The sequence below is a fragment of the Oratosquilla oratoria genome, chromosome 32 (assembly GCF_046742065.1).
Source record: "Oratosquilla oratoria isolate Oo_2021 chromosome 32, ASM4674206v1, whole genome shotgun sequence".
NCBI classification, from domain to species: domain Eukaryota; kingdom Metazoa; phylum Arthropoda; class Malacostraca; order Stomatopoda; family Squillidae; genus Oratosquilla; species Oratosquilla oratoria.
The window spans coordinates 31737913-31758230 of record NC_134808.1 but is presented as its reverse complement, the minus strand read 5'-3'; the positions used below and the strand labels follow the sequence as shown (position 1 = coordinate 31758230).

The 20318-nt window shown below is 39.6% G+C and overlaps 1 protein-coding gene across 8 annotated transcripts in view; it reads right to left on the bottom strand.

Moving 5' to 3' along the window:
* Window positions 1-3462: 3462 nt before the first annotated feature.
* Window positions 3463-20318, bottom strand: part of Clc (clathrin light chain) — a 26446-nt gene continuing 9590 nt past the window's right edge. For 3 of the 8 annotated variants that reach the window (XM_076172129.1, XM_076172132.1, XM_076172130.1), the window contains 5 exons: window positions 19449-19838; window positions 12632-12670; window positions 12015-12116; window positions 10981-11092; window positions 3463-4560 (listed from right to left, as the gene is read on the bottom strand). In XM_076172129.1, coding sequence (XP_076028244.1) covers window positions 4386-4560; window positions 10981-11092; window positions 12015-12116; window positions 12632-12670; window positions 19449-19838 — 818 coding nt within the window. In that variant the 3' untranslated portion in view covers window positions 3463-4385. The remainder of the gene's footprint in view (window positions 4561-10980; window positions 11093-12014; window positions 12117-12631; window positions 12671-19448; window positions 19839-20318) is intronic. The other 5 variants (XM_076172133.1, XM_076172135.1, XM_076172131.1 and 2 more) reach the window with 4 other exon arrangements.

The following is a 20318-nucleotide window of genomic DNA, read 5'->3' as shown; positions in this document are numbered from 1 at the left end:
CTCGGAGGGATTTCTCCTCATCTCTTTTTCTGCGTGAGGGGACAGAGTACAAATTGCCGAATTAATGAAGTGGCCTTGCTGTGGATGTGCTGTGTCCTGCGACACTGCTTCTGACCCAGGGCGGTGGACAGGATGCAGGGATGACCCATCATCCAGGAGGTGCCAAGATGTGATGGAGGGAAGATGGTGAAGGGTAGTGGAGTATGTAGGGTATGGAATGGGTGGGAGTGTTTTCTATGCCTTCTTCTTTTTGGCTACCTCCCATGTAAGGGGGAAAAAAGCCTTTGGTACATGTATGTAGTAGAGCTTGTGTTATGGTACATGTACACTGTAGACATTTTAGCTAGATTTACTCTAGCTAGAGCTATCTAAATAGTGTAAACATTAGTGCGAGTGCTATAGCTAAACTCAGTAGAGTTCTTGTCATCTAGTTAGTGTTGTACTGGACATGAGGTGGAAAGTATGTATCAAGACTGGTGTAGATATATTTGTCAACTTAGATATATTTCGTTGTTCTCTCTAGGTAGAGAACTACTGTCCAACATGAGTAAAATGACATCCAAGGAAAAATGGAAATGAGAGAGTGATCACAGTGCTATTGCCACAGCAATATAGTTTCCCAGAATTGTGGAATGTGTTGTTGATGTAGTACTGCAACAAAGAAAAGAAGGCAAGTGCTATTAAAGAAATAGCAAAGACATTAAATATTCCTGACTTCGAAATCACAACAAAGTGACACAATCTGCATTGCCAAATGAACAGTGAAAGGAGGAAAATAAGAGGAGAAATGGTATGAGTATCTTGTCTTTTAATTTTACGGGTCACATTTTCCATCAAATATTCATAATATTCAGCATACATATGTAGAAAGGTGTCAAAGGATACTGTGTTGTCATCAACCATTTCTTTCAATAATTTTGCAAGTGCTCCCTCTTCACTTCATCTGGCTATCCATTTTCTGACCCACACACTCTTCTTTTCTTCAAATCTTTCATTATCACTAATGTTGCAGCTGCAGCAATTAGGTGCCTGGACTGTGACATCTCACCACACACAAATATCAAGTCTGACTGAGACTTCCTCATCAACCAAACTAGTGCACACTAACAGTAGAGCAATTTCACTACATTTAATCTACCACTACTCTATCAAAGCTCTAGGGAGAGAAAATTTAATGTAATGTACACACAATTTAGATTAGTCCCAGTAGACAAGGCCAGGTCTAGCTAGATTTTAATCTAGTGTACAAGCACCTTTAGGAATGGGAATAGAGAAAGTGAGTGGTGAGGTAAAGGTGGGGCCATGTCAAGGCTGTCATGTCACCATGGCTGTTCAACGTGTACATGGATGGGGTGATATGGGAGGTAAATGCAAGGTTGGTGGGCAAGGAATTGGAGATGGTTAGAGAAATTGGAAGTGAGCCAGTTGATGCTTGCCAATGATACTGCACTTGTGGTAATGTCAGAGGAGGGTTTAGCTTAAGCAGTTAGTGTTGAAGTTTGGGAAGGTATGTGATAGACAGAAGTTGAAAGTAAATGGGGGAAAGACTAAGGTGATGAAACATACAAGAGGAAAGGGTATCAGCAAGTAGGAAAAAGTTTTATGAGAGAGGCAGGAGGAAGTTGATAATTTGAACCTCTTATATGATGACACCTATATACTCATATGTCATGAACTGTGAGTGGCATATACAAGGATGCTAGTGTCGCCTTCCTGATTATATCTATTTTGTAGTTGTAGCTGAGTGACCCCTGTATTCTGTGAACAGGCTTGATCAAGTTTTCTGTGATGTTATATTTATTCAGGAAAGAGAATGAGTACAACAGCAGTAACTTTATATTTTGTAATGTGCATATTGTGATGCATCATCATGCATCAGGCAACCTGATGTGAATGCAAATATTTGACTTGTATTGAAGATGTTAAGTATCTGGAATCACAAGTGACAGGAAATAGAGAAGTAGAGGTGTAGAACTAGGGTGAGAGAAGTAAATCAACGTTTTGGGGGATTATAAAGTGGTAGTCAGAGGAAGGTCTAAAGCAGTCAGTGACAGTTTGGGAAGGTATGTGATAGGCAGAAGGTGAAAGTAAATGTGGGTAAAAGTAAGGGGAAGGTGGCAATGTTGGAGGCAAGTTTTAGAGGAGAGAGGCAGGATGAAGTGGATATTTTTAAGTATTTGGGGTCACATGTGGTAGAACATGGAGGAGTAGGGGTGAAGGTAAAATGTAGAGTGAGAGAAACAAGTAAATGTCTTGTGGGATTGAAAAGTATCATGGGAAACAGTCATCTGGGAATGAATGCAGAGATTATATGAAAGCATGATTGGGCCAGTGACACTGTATAGGGCCAAAACTTGGAAAGTAAGGAAGGCAGAAAGGAGAAATTTGAGTGTATTTGAGGTGAAGCATCTGAGAAGTGTGGTGGGGGTTGCAAGATTGGATTAAGTGAGAAATTAAGAGAGAAGTGTATGGGCAGAAATAGATCTGGAAGAAAGGGCCGATGAAAGATTATTGGGACGGTTTAGACACATGGAAAGAGTTAACAAAGATTAGCAAAAAGTATGCACAGGGCTGGATGGAGTGAACTTGAGGAGACCACCAAAAATAAGATGGATGGATGGAATTAAATGGGCTTTGGGAAAGAGAGGAATGTCTGTTGAGGAGGGGAGGAAGAAGGCAGAGGACAGGTGTGAGTGGAGAATAGTTGCATAGGGATGATATTTTGACACATGCCGAATGGATTTTTTCCATTCTTCTCTATTAATGTAGGAGAGTTGCCATGCAAAGTGCCCCTGCTGTGGATGTGTTGTCTTGCTGCATTGCCTCTGACCTGGGCAGTGAGTAGGAGATGGAGATGATCCTTCATCCACAAGGAGCAAAGATGAGAGGTAAACAATGGGTGGTGGATGGAGGTGGAATGGGAGTGGATGGGGGGTGTCCCTTGACTGGTTACTTCCTTTATAAGGAGAAAGAGGCCCTTAGTATATAGATGCACTTATTCTCATACCTTACCAATTGCTGGGCCTTTATCTTAAGATCAAAGGTACTCCTTCAGTAGAGCAATCTTAATCCTTTCATTTTTTTTTAACCCTCCCTCTCAAACATCTTGGCCCTTACCCACCCTCCATGCTAAGTGTAATGATTTTGTTGGAGCTCAGTAATTTTAGAGAGTAAACCTTGACAGACATTATGTGGTGACTTGCAGATACCTTTCTACTTCTGGCTTTTTGCCTCCAGTTGTTGGTGCCTTGGTCCACTCTACCACCATACTCCCAATGCTGGAGGAACTTTTTCTTTAGGCCTCCTCTTTTATATGGGAGAAGCCTATTAATATACAGATGTTGACTGGTACCACTATTTCATTCAGGTCAACGATACCCCTTTGGTAAAGAAGGACTAAGGTATGAACTAAACTCAAAATTCCAACTCAAGGCCATGAAGTTCAGGAAACGTTAATCATGATTTCAGATAATAAACTCTTTTATTTCCAATATGGACATGAAATAATTGCAAAGGAATGTTTGAACACACTAGATGATATCCTATCAATTCATATTATACAACATATTTCTATTCATACATACTCTCATCTTATCAATCATCTATGGTTCTTAACAGTTCACAAAAGAATACAGGCTATTTCTTGTGGCATCTGAAATGTACAGTTATCTTGCTTGCAGCTTCACCACAGCAACAAGCGCATCAGTTAGCACTGGTTACAGAAAACAATATAAAACATTAGTAAACTGCTGAGATTTATATTACAAAGTATGTGAGGAGCTGCTAAACAGAAGAACGAAACCTGCATTAATGGAAATTCTTTAATGGCAGAGAAAAAAAAATGTAGATTGACAAATATCTGTTAAATTTTCATCCTCAACCTAATGAATCTTTAATCTCTCAAGCTGCTCTACCTACAAATTAAACTAAAGACTTTGACAGCCAATAATCAACCTCAACAAAATCTATTATGTTCCAAAACTTCTTTGGACAGACATCTTTCCTTGCACTGAATGTCCTCTCTCCTGAGGCCCTATTTCAGGCACTGACATAGTACAATCTCTTTGCATGAGACTCCTGGATCAATGAAAATTTTATCTACTGAAACTCTGAGAAACAAAACTAAATACAATAATTATATATGTATATATACATTAGCACAAAGTCCATAATCAAACTGTCCACACTTCAACTATTTATTTGGGACAAAACCTACAAGTACCCAGCAAAGAGACTGTAAAAACACTTGCAGTCCTTCAATGGTTCATCAGAGAATGGCTACGAGGCAAAGACAACACAAGAAAAGTGATCTACACCATGTCTGGTGAATGGGATCACCTGGAAGATGACAGAGGAGGACTACTCGAAAGAGATCCTCAGGAGTTCTAAGCCTTCACTGGTGGGTTCTGTTTCACTTGGAGAATGATGGACCGCATGCGAGAGATATCACGTGTCGACTTGGCTGTCTTCGGATTGAAGTCACACAGTTTGGCAATGCGCTCCCATTCTGTACCTGGCTCGATCTTTCCAATGTCTGCAACCAACTCCTTCTCTGCCGTCCTTTTTAAATTATACAGGATGTTATTAGCTATGTTTAATTACATACAAAAGATTATTGTAACTATTAGATACGCATTAGGATAAAAAAGTTAACACCTTCAAGAAGTTTTCAGAATAATTAAGTTTCATTTACATCAAGTACTTTAGTAACTAATATATATCATGCTTATAATCAAGACATTAATCTTCAGGGATAATTACCATTTAGTGCATATGTTAAACATCTTAGTACATTAACTTGCAAATAGTGCAAATATCTTACATGTGAGGAGTTTTATTTTAGATTAAAGCATCATTTTTTTTGCTGAGGAGGATTCTACTTAAAACAATCCTACACAAATATAACAGAAAAATTCTAAATGAATACTAAACTTCAACAACGAATAAGAAGACCTGAGATCATTTCAAACTCAAATGACACCAGTGCAGAAAATCTGAACATTCTACTAGGTCTTCCTTACAATTAGTGCTAGGACTAAAGACCCTGCTTGTAGTGGTCCTGTACGATGGACGGCAAAGAAAATTATCTCCTTACTGCCCAGTTTCAAATCCTGTCAAATCCACCCACCCTTCACCTCTGGCTGGAGGTGCAGCCCTGAAAGGTAACATTCAGTCTCCAGACTGCGCCTGAGATCTCAAACATCTTCTACTTTATTTCTTCCATTTTTTTTTTCACTTGTGGGGAGCTGACAACCCAGGCCTTTTGATATACTATTTGTATGTAGGCTTTGTATGTATTATGCCTCTGACTTTGGCTACCTCCCTTGTAAGGTATATGCATGTATGGTGATTTTTTTTTTAATCAGAAAATGGTCTGAGGGGAGATTATGGATCGTTTCCCATGTTGTTCATGAAGAATATAAATAAATAAAAAAATATTCATCTCCACACCAGGCACCATTCCTCCTTTCATTCTAGTTGCTACCAAGCTTTCCTTCATCTCCATGACTACCCACCAGCCCTTAACAACAAAAGGGGTTAAACAAGAATTTGGCCCAAACTTGTATACTGCCAGCCGAGAATTAAAGACAAACTTTGTACTGATAACCCTTTGGTCCCAGTGCCATAATGTATGAACATTCTTCCAACTAGCTAACAATAAGCTCAGAGGTATCCCTTGATATGACCATAAAATTAACTCTATTTTTTCACTTTGAGTTATCTATATACCACGAGCTTTTTCCCCCTTATAAGGGAGGTAGCCAAGTCAAAGACATGTACCCACTCCTGCCCATTCCACCCCCGACCACCACCCTTTCCTCCCTCTCATCTTGGCTCCTCATGGATGACGGGTCATCCCTGAATCTTGCCCACTGCCCTGGGTCAGAAGCAATGTAGCAAGACACAGTACAACCACAGCATGATCGCTTCACTTAATAGGTGAACCCTCTCTCTGTCCCCTTCTGAAGTCATACACTACACATTTTGTTACATCTGCAGGGTTGGTATAGGCTTTGGATCTAATATTATCATTCTGGTTCAAAACAATTGGCAAATGACACTAAAATATTCAACATACACATAAAGCTGAACAACCAGACTGGCAAACAAAGAGCAATACAGGAACGTCTAGACTATTTATCAATGTCACTAAGTCATGCTAATATGACAGGCTGCCACACAAAAGCATCGCCAATGAGAAGGAGAACTCCAGGTTTGTTATTTAGCAAACAGACCCATCTCTGAATTTCAGGTTTCAGTTGGCATGCACAAGTGAGGTCAAGGGATGCAATGAATTTCAGGAGTATTTAGGCAGTAAGAACTGCACTCACCTTCTGGTTCTTATCTAATTCTACCATTCTAGTAATTATAATTGTTGCCTAGAGTTTCAATAACTGGAAATCCACAGTAGTTGGTAGTGGTCCTCAGGGATTACAAAGGATTACAAAGGCGGAGCATGCCGACAGGAGACCTTTTGATCCATATCTAGGTCGGATGCGATTCCCACAGATTTCTCTGTGAAGAAGCTTTGGGTGGTTGTCTATGTTGTATCGATGTGGGATCATTTCTTTGTTGCTGGCTTACAGTATTAAGAGATGGGGAGCAGCTGCCCATTGTCTCCATATGTTACACCAACCCATTTTCCAATGTCATTTTTTACAGGAGACCTATATGGCTCCCATCTAACTAGCAACCACTACTGGATTGGTTCACAAGGCATAATTGAAAGATACTGTTGTTGTCTGGGTATGGCTTGAGTAGGGCAATGGTGGAGTGTTTGGTATCCTTTGTGTAATTACTGCATCTGTGAACAATTTGCGCAAGTGGTCAGGCCTATTTTGTGTTAGTATGGTTTTGAAGCTGATCGCCACCTAAAATCAGTTATGCTGGTGTAGTTCTTGTTTGTCTTAATAACTTCAGCACAAGTCAAATTCCTGCATGCAGCATTGGCTGCCATATGTACAATCCACTACACTACTCACATTATAAAATTTAAAGTCACTACTGTATTACTCGTTCTATTTTACTCTGAGTAATAATAAACACAGAAAACATGATCAAACCAATTCACAGAATCTAGGGGCAACTCGTGTACAACTACAAAAAATATATATAATCAAGACGCCAATGCCGGCATCATCATGTGCCCACTTGCTCTTCATGACACCTACATGGGCATCATCATACCAAAGTGGTTAAGAATGATTTATCTGAAGGGCTGATGTCCAGAAGATTGTGGTGGTGCAGGGAGTGCAGTGGTACACATCAAATTTGAATGGGACTAACGATGGGTACCTGCATGTGGCGGTTCTTTAAAACGGACATCAGAGAGACTTGTCTCCCTGTCAGCCATCTTAACCTCTTGAACACAATGATGCCTAAGTAGGCGTCATGAGCCATGAGTAGGTATACAAGGATGCCAGCCTTGGCATCCTGATTATACTTATTTTGTAGTTGTAGTTGAGTTGACACAGCCCGAAGGGATTTCTCCCAGTCTTCTCCTTTTCTGCATGGGGGGACGGAGGGGGGGTCGCTGAATTTATGAAGCGGCCTTGCTGTGGATGTGCTGTGTCTTGCGACACTGCTTCTGACCCAGAGCAGTGGACAGGATGCAGGGATGACCCATCATCCAGGAGGTGCCAAGATAAGAGGGAGGGAGGAGGGTAGAGGGGAGTGGAATATATAGGAAATGGAATGGGTGGGAGTGTTTTCTATGCCTTTTTCTTTTTGGCTACCCCCCATGTAGGGGGGAAAAGCCTTTGGTATATGTATGTAGCTGAGTGACCCCCATATTCTGTGACCTTGATCATGTTTTCTGTGATGCTGTATTTGTTCAGGGTGAGAAAGAACGAGTATAACAGTGGTAGTAACTTTATATTTTATAAATGTGCGTATTGTGATGAATCATTGTACATCAGGCAACCTGATGTGTGCACAAGTATTTGACTCATATTGAAGAGGTCAAAACCCATAACCATCTCCACCCAGACCAGGCCCAAAATATCTATAATTTTTACTATATGTTCTCTACTTTTTCATACAAAGAGAGCTGGCAAATGGAGACTTCTCCTCCCCCTAATCCTACAAGCCAGTAATAAAAACAATCCTACAAGTAGGGAAAACAGCTCAACACTTCTCTCAAGATAGATCTATGGAAGGACCTTAGGAGGCTAGGGCTGTACATGTGTGTGCACACGCAATCACACAGCCACTGATGCCTTTGAGCAACGCTTTATACCTTTTCAGTAAACATTAAGGAGTAATAAGGCACAGGGGTTATTTTTGTCCCATAAAATTGGTGGTTCCTACTTTGGGAAGAGGGCTGCTAGGAAAACTATCGAGACTATTCTCAGTGGCTTTCAAATCAAGAATAATAACTGTTGACTTGAGTTTCACAAAATTGAAAACCTGTAGCTCCATACTGGTTTGCAATGGTCCCCAGGCCCTTTCACAGATATCTCTGTTAAGAAACTTCAGAATGTTGTCTGTGCTATACTGTTGTGTGATTGTTTTTATATCACTGGCCAAGTGGTAGAAGGGGAACAGTTCCATGTGTGAAAGGTGGAGGAAGTAGTTGAAGTTATGGACAGATATCTTGAGTCTACTCCTAAAACTAAGTGTCAGCCCCTTAGGGCCTTTGTTTACTTTATAAATCATAGTCTTAAGATTTTTCCTTCTGTTCATTCACAGATGGAAGACGGATAATAAATATAGGAAAAGATTTGGTACAAAGACAATTGAAAGTGATGAAAGCTGGTACAGCACCAAGGTTAGATGGGTGTCATGCAGTGTGTCTTCCAAATGGAGGTACTATTATAATGGATTGACTAGCGAGGTTATTTAATGTATGCCTAATGGAGGGTAATGTGCCAAAGGACAGGAGGAGTGCATGTATAGTTCTGTTTCGTAAAGGTAAAGGTGACATTTGAATGTAGTACTTTAAGAGGGCTTAGTCAAGTATAGTTGGAAAGGGATATGGAAGCGTTAACCGAGAGGATTTGGAGGGGAAAAGAATTACTGGGAAGGAGAAGTGTGGGTTTTGAAAAGGTGAGTATGGATTAAGTTTTTGTAGTAAAGTAGATATACAAGGTTTTAGCAAAAGTTAAGTATTTTTTTCTTCTTTTTTAAGGGTCTGGAGAAAGTTTATGACAGTTGACAGGAAGGCATTGTGGAAGGTATCACAGATGTATGGGATAGATGAAAAGTTGTAAGGAGCAAAAGTTTTCATTTGGGTTAGGGTGTGGAATGGTAGGAGTGGTCTGAGGTAAAGGGGGAACTGGACCGGAGTTGTGTTATGTGTACACTGTGATTGTTTAATGTGTGCATGGATAGAAGAGTATGTGAAGTAAATGCAAGGGTGATGGGAAGGGGATTGGAGGTGGTTATTGAGAATGGAGGGAAGTGGAAAGTTATCCAGTTGTTGTCTGCTGATGACACTGCACTGAGGCAATTAGTGACAATGTTCAGGAGGATAGGATAAAAGAAAGTTGAATATAAATGTGGGTAATGCAACACGATAAATACAAGGGGTGAGAGTGGTGGCGAGTTGGAGGCAAGTCAGAAACGATGCTCAAGGAAGTGGTCAAATGTAGCAAGGAATGAAGGAATAGGGGTGGAGGCAAATTGTAGAGGAGAGGCCAAGTTGTCTTAAGGGAATGAAAAGTGTCATGAGAAATAAATATCTAGGGATGAACACACAGAAGACTATATGAAGAAGTAATTGTACTTGTAACAATAAATGGGAGACACTTAGAACTTCGAGGGAACCAAGAGATATCTAGATGTATTTGAGATAGATAAGAGTGAGAAATCAAAATGGTGAGGCAGAGAGCAGGAATGGAAAGGGAGATGGTAGATACAGCACATGAAAGAATACTGGGATGCTTTGATTACATGGAAAGAATGTGTGAAAATACTAGCAAAACAAGTGTGAAAGGCAGAGCTGGATGGAGTGAATTTAAAGGAAAGGCCAAGAACGGGATGGATGGATTAGATCAAGGGGGTCTTGGGTATATGGGGAATGTCTGCTGAGGAAGGAAAGGAGAGGGCAGGAGATGTATGCAAGTGGAGAATGGTTGTGAATGGATGATAAACTGACATAGCCCACAAGAATTTCTCCTCATCTTTTCATTAATATAGCAATGAAGAGGCAGGGTCACCATGTAAATGAAGTGGTGGGGGTATACTAAATTCAGCTGTCGGGCCCTGCTATGGAGGTGCTTTGTCTTGCTGCATTGCTTATCACCCAGGCAGTGGGCAGGAGATGGGGCTGGCCCTTCATCCACAAGAAGAGCTTTTTGAAAAGGGAAGAGATTTTTGAAAGGGAAAGAGATGGGTGTTGGATGAGTGGAGGGTGGGTCTTCTCACTGCATCCACAAGACATGTTGGGACATTTAGATTATACTACACATCTGATTTAGCATCAAAATTTTAAATGGTGACCTACAATTCTCCTGTCACTCAGTGCCATGCTGACCCACTCTTCCAAAGCAAACAAATCCTCCTCAAACAAGTTAATAAAATATATATATAAACATATATATATATTACTAATTTGCTATACTCCCATTTTTAATCCAACCTCTACTTGGCATGCACTGCACACAGTCCTGACTTACTTGGATGCCTCCCTTGAATTGACAGCACAGAAAAATTAGCTTTGTTAATAACATTCATGCCCAATGCATCACTTGGTACTCAATCTAATTTGTAACCATAGTTCTCCAAGTCTTATTTCCTCCTTGTAATATTAGTTAATTGCAATAACAAGGAAAAAGGAACATGAAAAGAAACTGAAAAAAGAGCATAAAGACCAAGCCTCCCATAAAGACTAAATTAATTTTCCAAACACAGACATTAGCAAAACATTTGCAAATTTCATGGAAAAAAAAAAATACAACAGAGCTGCTATTAATTAGTTGCAGACATGTTTGAAAGCCCAAGTCCCATCCACATCCCCCAACTTTAGCATTTGCCCACCTGTTTGCCTGACGAGTCTTGGCCACCTGTTCCTCGTGTTGCTTGTACCAGTCCTCCAACTCCTTACGACCTCGCTCTCGAAGCTCCAGTTTGGCTTTCTCTTCTGCTTCATCTGTGAGATGACCATAAGTAATAAAAAACAAATCGATAATTACATTTATTACAAACATAATTACCCAAAACACAAGGAAACAATGTAACAACACTAGAAACCACAAGAGAACAGTTTCTGATGTCCACAAGAAATTCAACAAGAGAAATCTGGCTTTGTACATTACTGAAGATGTGTAAGTGGTAAAACAAAGTTAAAAGACAACACTGTATGAAAATTATTTTTTCTGTGATGTTGCTTGAAAAAGTAAGGATTGAAGAGGTTTTACAAGTGTTTGTAAAAAGTGTTTTAAGTGGAGGAAAATGGAGTAAACTTGCAAGAACGACTGAGAATGAGATGGATGGATGGGATGAAAGGGGCACTGGGTGCAAGAGATATCTATTGAGCAGGAAAGGTAGAAAGGTAGAGAGCAAGAGACAGGTGTGAGTAGAGAGTGATTGTGAATGTACGAGTTATTGACACTTTCCAAAGGGATTTCTGCTTTGCTCCTCTGTAAATTTTCGAGTGGATGATGGGGGAGGGTTGCCTTGTAATGAAGCAGTGGGGATAATCCAGTTTTAGCTGCCCAGCCTTGCATTGCCACTGACCTAAGCAACAAGCATAAGAAGCTAAGATGGAAGGGACAACAAACGAGTTTTGGATGGATGGGTGAGGGGTAGACTCAGGCAACCCCCTTTAAGAGATAAAGGACCCTTAGGTATTCATATGCATGTATATACATCTTCACCTATGTGCAAATTTACTTCTCTATCTATTAATCTTGAACTGTAGATGCTAGAAAAATCAATAGAGAAACAAGCGACTTCCTGTTTGGGTAGGATGGGGACTATTAATAAAACCAGAGACATTCCCCTACCCCCATAAAATTTTACTAATATTCATAACCAAACAACATCAGCGCATATGCCACCAAACTACCCACCTTTCTCTTCTAAAACCTTCTTCTGCTCTTCTCTCCAAATGCGAATCTTCTCAGCCTCCACTTTGAATACAGGAGGAGCTGGAGTAGAAGCTGGGATGGATTCTGTAACAGAGGTAACATGTTTCCTAACACTGCAGAGTACGGACTTTCAGGTTAATCCTCAAAGCACCTCCAACTGCTGGATCCAGTGATAAACAACCCTCCCTCTCCTATTTGCAATTACACAAAAGACATCTTCTTTTGGTCAAACCAAGCAAAGCCAATCTTCAAACATCTGGAGAGTTTTAACTTCAAAAATAAATGGAGTTTGATTTTCAAATATATGAGCAGGTGAAGCTTACTAATGCATGAGAATAACAATCTTCAAATATGTGACCTATCCTTAACCTTCACTTAAGAAGCACAATCCCTACTATAATCCTAAGACCTTATGTCAGTAAAGGAAACAAATATCAAATTTCTATCACTATCCAGTTAATCATGAACCTAATAAAACTACCTAGTTAATGTGTTGCATGCTTAAGTCACTAAAACAGTCTAGCCAGTATGCTAAATGCCTAATCATATGTCTATTCACTGCCACTCTACCTTTCACGCAAGCAAGAAGCAGAACTCACCAGCCTGATTATCCGATGAGGTCTCTTGAGGTTCAGCCTCTGAAATGTTGGCAAAGTAAGTAAAGCATAGCCCTAATCAGCAAGAAGACCACCACTGATCTATTTCTCTGTCACTTTTCCCAAGGATTTTACTCAAGCTTACTTTACATTGCACGTGTGTGTGTTTATCTAACTGACATGCACTATCAGACCTCGCCCAACACGATTTGAACAGCCTGCTGGGTCATGTTGTGTGCCAGTGTCTAGAGAGGGCTCGGGAACCTAACCTTTTTTTTCCCCATAAGACCTGTTATTCACCCAACATGAATTTCACCCTGCACAGCAGGCTAAGGAACCTAACACTCGTGTTGAGCGAGGTCTGACTGTACACTACAGGAAAAGAGCCAAGCTCAAGGATTCCGGTCTCCATCAATCAAATTTTGCTTTAAAACTTTTCTTAATGGATTATTTCCTTTTTAGGACAAGTCGATATACCTTTGTCCACTCTTTTCATTGATCTGAACAGTGTGTATACACACATGTGTATATGCATGTACAATATGAGCATGTAAAAGAAACACAGTGAGAGAGAGAAAGAGTGTGCGTGTGTGTGCATGTGCAATGCACACAACCACACATATGCAAGCTCACTCAATCAATCAATGCTCTATGTCTGCACCATGTCTCTTCAATGTATTTGGCCTGTTTAGGAGTCTGTTTAATCACTTTAAAATGTGTGTAATGTATACATTGTGTCTTGATGTCTTTGTCTATGAAAGCAATGTGCATAAACCAAGAAGCATCAATAGACTGTTGCTACGGTGAAAGACTGCTTGGAAAGGGAACTTAGAATCAGAGAAATAGCATCACCCCAATTTGTTTTCCCATGTTTAAGGTCTTCATTGAATCATGAAATGAAATGGCTTCATCAAGCCACACCATATCATAAAAAAAATCATAATTTCAACTAATCAAATGGTCTTATTTCAACTATCTCATGACTGTATTTCATTTTTTTCATGTATTCTAATTTTAGCATGCTCTGACCTTTGAATGACCTTCAATTATGGGAAGAGCTAAAGTTAGAGACTGTTAGCAAAGTAGCTTCAAAGACAATGTGGTAATGCTTTAAATGGTCTTCCATACTTTGTGAGCACAAAAATAAGCATCAAACACCATTGCTACCCTAAAGTACTGCAACCAGAATTAAGTGCAATACTTCAAAGCTATTTTCAATCACTGTAAACCTAGCTGGCAGAACTTCAATACTTAAACCACCCATACAAATACTAATAATAATAATAGTAATAATAAAAAAAAGTTAGTAGCATCACATGATCAAGTATACTTTTTAACCACAAACTCCAATCAATGCCAACATCCACACAAATCAGTCACATGAAAAAAAATAATAATAATCATAATAATGATAATAAAATAAATAAATAAACAAAAAGCAACTTGGACTTCTTCCTTGTGAGGAAGCAACAATGACCACACCCACAGGCAACAAAGCGGCTTTGGTCACTGAACATTCAATAAGCAATTCAAATATATACTAGACTGAGGCCACTTCTCTTTCTACTCTGCTTGAAGTATAAAGAGAGGTCAAGAAGATGTCAACAAACTGGGAAGTTAATGTTAAACTATAAAACTGAAAATGTTTAGTTCAAAAGAAAAGAAAAAAAAAAATCAGATCCACTTAGTTACTTGAGCAAGCAAACCATCACCACCACAACTGCACAAAATTCAGCAAACCTGGGGTTGAAGTTGTTCTTGTTAAAGCCTATTGATCATCCAAACTGAATAAAATTCAAACATTATCTTGAATCAATCAAACTGTTACCACATGTCTCTCCTACAAGAGCCATATGGCTCCTAGGTAACTGGCAAGAGCCACTGGAATGGTCCATAAGCCACTCAGGTTAGAAATACTGTGTGATTGTTTAGGTATTGCTAGAGTTGGACAATGATTTTAATAAGATGTGTGCTGGTGGAGTGGTCTTCCTTGGATCCATGTTGGTATGGGGAGGTAGGTAGATGAATTAAGTCTCTTTTTGCTATTAGTCTTTTCAAAAGCTTAGATGTGGAGGATAATAGCAAGATTAACTTGTAGAATGCTAGGTTTTCTAGTAGTCCAATTTTAACTATAGGTTTTATGTGGGCTCTTGAGTCTTCAAATTTTATGGTACATCCAGGATGGTTTAAAGTTTTGGTCAAGGCCCTTTCTTGCATTTGGGACGAGGCATTTTTGATGGACGGAGATCTTATCTGGACCTTCGACAAAGGTATTCTAATTTTTTCATTGCCTTTTCCATCTTTATTGGAGAAGTGGGGTGAGGGGTTTTGGCATCAGTGTCTCGTCTGGCTTTTCATATATTTTTTTCTTATTTTCCTATTTTGTACATTTGAAATTTGTTTTGGAGAAGTTTTTGTTAATATCATACTGCTGCTTTAGTGATTGTATATTTCCTTGGGTTGCTCCAATTGGTTCATGTATGATGGGTGGGTTCATTTTTTAATTTTACAATTTTTTTTAGTTCACATTTGTGTTCTTTATTTTCCCACTCTTTGCATTTGTATGTTTTTTTTTCCAATTTGCCTTTAATCTTGTAATTAGTTTTGTGATGTCCATTTATCAGTTGTAGTAGTTCTTTCTTGTTAGGTTTTGCTTGCATTTTAGTTTCTCTCTCTCCCTCTCTCTTTTATTTTGTGGCTATCTCTGGCACATAGCTGGGGTTGTATTTCTTTTGCAGCCTCTTACAATGTATCCCCTGCTGCCATTCTAAGTGGTTTCTGCTACCCCATCCACTGCTCTGTCAATGGATGGAAACTGGTCTATGTTGAAGGTCTCTATGTAAGTTCTTTCGTATTTCCTCTGCGTATTCATGCCAATTTACCTTTTATTTTAAGTTTATGAGCATTCTTTTGTACATAGGTCATATCTTTCCTTCTGGATTGGTGACCTTCAGTGGAGAGTGGTCTGAAGGGAGGATTGGTTTTCCATGTTGTTTGTTTGTCGGGATCACTGATTAGTACCTGCATGTTCAGCGCTAATAGGCTCACACTCTCTCTGGGCTGGATCCAAGATATCTAACAACTTTAAACTCTGTCTGTCTGTGTGTATGTGTGTATGTATATTTTATTTATATATATATATATATATATATATATATATATATATGCAATAAAAACACCAGGAGCGTGTGTTCACAAATGCGTAAATAACCACTAGGAAAAAGTAAACTAACGAAGCAGAGCGCTTTCGTGTAATTACATCTTCAGTGCAGATACAAAGAAGGAATTATAAGATGAAGAAACAAGGTACAGAATATATGACATAGTGAAGAGGGCATTCGGAGAGGTAGTGGAAGAAGTACACGTGACGGACGTATGGGCCGTCCTGGTAGCCAACAAGTATGGGACGTTTGGGCCGTCCTGGTAACCAACAAGTATGGGACAACTGCTCATAATTTATATTACAATTCAAACAATTTTGAAATTTCATGAGAAATAAAACTATCTAATTTGTACAAACCTTGATGAAGATTAACATTTATCCCCTTACTAGATTTGATCAAACTGCATTCAATTAAATTTCTTTCTGTTATGTTGTTGTTGTATGTGATGACTTTAGCGTTATCCCAGTCAACTGGGTGGTTAAAATGGTTCATGTGGTTGAATATACCGCTAGATTGGTTTCCCTCTCTAACGTATTTCTTATGTTGATTAATTCGTGTTGTGAGTGCTTTAGCAGTCTGACCAACATAAAACTGATTACATGATTTGCAAGGTATTTTGTACACACACCCTTTATTACTAGTAAGGGGATAAATGTTAATCTTCATCAAGGTTTGTACAAATTAGATAGTTTTATTTCTCATGAAATTTCAAAATTGTTTGAATTGTAATATAAATTATGAGCAGTTGTCCCATACTTGTTGGTTACCAGGACGGCCCAAACGTCCCATACTTGTTGGCTACCAGGACGGCCCATACGTCCGTCACGTGTACTTCTTCCACTACCTCTCCGAATGCCCTCTTCACTATGTCATATATTCTGTACCTTGTTTCTTCATCTTATAATTCCTTCTTTGTATCTGCACTGAAGATGTAATTACACGAAAGCGCTCTGCTTCGTTAGTTTACTTTTTCCTAGTGGTTATTTACGCATATATATATATATATATATATATATATATATATATATATAATTTTTTCACAGCTGATACCTGAGAACTGCTTCCTTCTTTCTACAACTTTCAGATGGGACATAGAAAGTGACATACACACACTGTGTACATATTATATTATATATATATATATATATATATACAGTAGCCGCGAAAAGTTTGGGCGCAAAATTATAGGCGCCCCAACTTTCCCCTAAACTCAAAACATGCGAAAAATATAACTTTCCACCCAAACTTTTCGCTATTTTTCAATGCTAGCGTTTGTACCCGTATTTAGCCGAGACAATACACACTATTTGGCAACTCTGTTTAGGCGCACTCGATGTCACATGGAGTCAGTTTCTAAACATCTCTCACGGAGAGTAGTCTTTTTTTTTGCGGTGGTCTCTGTTTTTGTGCCTTGATATCTCCGTAATGGGAAGTGGTAAAGAGCTGGAAAGAGACACAGTTGTTACAATCATAACCCTCTATAAGGAGGGTTATAAGTGTAAAGATATTGCTACTCGTGTGGGAATTGGAGTGCGTCAAGTGCAAAAGTGGACCAAGAAATTTCGAGACGAAGGAAGTGACATCATTCGTACTCCAAAGCATCGCTCTGGTCGGCCAAGGAAGATATCAAATCGTACTTCTACGGTTCTAACTGCCTCCTACGGTTATTAGGAGGCAGTTAGAACCGTAGAAGTACGATTTGATATCTTCCTTGGCCGACCAGAGCGATGCTTTGGAGTACGAATGATGTCACTTCCTTCGTCTCGAAATTTCTTGGTCCACTTTTGCACTTGACGCACTCCAATTCCCACACGAGTAGCAATATCTTTACACTTATAACCCTCCTTATAGAGGGTTATGATTGTAACAACTGTGTCTCTTTCCAGCTCTTTACCACTTCCCATTACGGAGATATCAAGGCACAAAAACAGAGACCACCGCAAAAAAAAGACTACTCTCCGTGAGAGATGTTTAGGAACTGACTTCATGTGACATCAAGTGCGCCTAAACAGAGTTGCCAAATAGTGTGTATTGTCTCGGCTAAATACGGGTACAAACGCTAGCATTGAAAAATAGCGAAAAGTTTGGGTGGAAAGTTGTATTTTTCGCATGTTTTGAGTTTAGGGGAAAGTTGGGGCGCCTATAATTTTGCGCCCAAACTTTTCACGGCCACTGTATATATATATGTGTGTGTGTGTGTGTGTGTGTGTGTGTGTGTGTATTTTCCAAAATCAAATATGTCAACCATGATAATGTAGCAAGGCAGAAAAATTAACTTTGCATTTGAATATGTAACAGTATTTCAATGACATTTCCACAGTACTGAAATGGCCACAAATACACTTAAGCTTCTTTAACAACTTCAATCCACAAGTTATGAGAACAAGCCAAACCAGGTTAGTAAAGTCATACACCACCACAACCACAACCTTCCTGTCCCTTCATTTCTGCACCACACCTCCCATTAACCCCTCTTCAGCCTTCGAAAACATCCAGCCTTCTTCATTACCAATAACGGCAAAGGATTATCCAGTCCATTGTTATTTGCCTAAGACTACCTTTCCCAGCAAAATGCCAATCAATTTTCCAAGCTTACTGCTAGTAAAATCCCCAAGTTCATTTCCGGTTGTAACTGTTTACATCAGTGATGTCAGTTTTCAATCTTCAATCCACTGATGACTATTCATATTTCTGTGCCTACAACTTGTAAATTACCCTCAGCTTGTCCCCCTGTGATTATCTGACTTCAAACCCGTTGAACTCTTTGGTCAACCATATATTGCTATTCCACACTGATGATACTCTGTGCAGTCAAATGCCAACAGTATTCAGGAACATCCTAGTATCTCAAAATTCATAATCAGTAATAATTCAGTCCATCAATTTTCTAGCATTATGTCTCTTAAAAAGAGATAGTAACCTTTCCACTACAATGACACTCCCTCAGTTGAATAAATTCATCAGTAATTAGTGAGAATAAAGTCTGTAATGCATGCTACCATGATGAAAGGGTTATGAGAAATTCTCCTAAACCCCTCACTGTGGTAACATTTCAGTAAGTGAATAGAATAGACTTGTTAGCCATAAGATTTGTGAACATTACCACCACAGCAAAAGGGGTTAAAAAGTCATTTGATGAAAAAAAAGACTTTCCAGACAAATGTGAAAGTTAAGATCAAAACTCGTTTGAATATGAGCTTTACATTTCACTAACTTTTCAATCATTATATAATAACTTAACATATTTATAATCTGGTTTTGATCTCTTCCCTTTCACTGGTGGCAATTCTCCATGCAAACTAGAGAAGCTTTTCCTTTTCAGATCATTGTTATGCCGACACTATTAAACAGGAGGGTGCCCACAAACACTTTGACAAGATTACTAAGTTCTCCTGCAAGAAATACTGATCTACAATCTACTAATAGTATTAATTAGCATGTTCTCCACAAGGGTACTAGCACGTGTAAGAGCCCATGTTAACGGGTGGGACCACACAGGGAGTACACTGTTTGGTAGCACATACAGGACTGAATTCCAAGCCCAGACATAACGCTGTGTCACTTCTGCAGCAGTACAACGGGATTAACTCACTTGGCACCCAAGTAGTTAGCACACCTACGAACCAACAGGGCCAATCTGTATCATCCTAACTCACCCCCCTTGAGTTCTTCAAAAGCTTCGTAGTTGGGTTGTGCCACCACAGGGGCTGACAGAACTTCTCCCATCATGTCCCCGTCAATAGCCTCACCCACTGTCCCTTCTGCTGCAGTCCCAAACCAATCGTCTTCCCCCGTCACCTGCGAACTAGGCTGAGATTCAACAGGTGCAAATGGGGACTGTGAGACATCTCCCACATCTCCCAATGTTTGTGAGAGTAGTGAGGCCTCTCCCTCTGGTTGAGACTCACCAGCCTCTTCCCCTAGGGTAGAAGAGGGTTGTGTGCTTCCCCAAAGGTCCTCCTTAGGCTCTGAGTCAGACTGCAGCTCCGCCGCCAGGATGGGGGCGGGTGCGTCCACCTTCTCATCGCTGCCACCATCAAGGTTGGCTGCACAGGTGAGGGGGGAAACAGAATTACACTCACAGCACAGGTGCCACCACCAGTGGCCACCCACAGAAGATTGATCAAACTTTCTTCAACACATGGCAAAAACCAAACATTTGTTTTAACAGACCAAAAGCCAATAATTCCAAGAAGAAATCCCTGCAACATACATGCAGAAAAATTAAAAAAGAAATTTGCAGGTGAATCATCAAGCAAAAAGAAGGTGAGAGTTGGGAGAAAAATAATAATCAAGCTTAAAAGAGAAGAGCCTTAAAATAATGAATCATACATCAACAATCAGACTAAAATACTATAACTCACACTGTGGTACCTTATTTCACTTAATCCATTCACAAAACTATTCTTCATTATTCCTATAAAAAAAAAAAATGGACAGCTGGGGGAAATGAAGATAGATCAATCAGATCCCCTCCATGAAGTCCTCCAAGGAACTTAAATCTATACACTGACATATCAAAACTT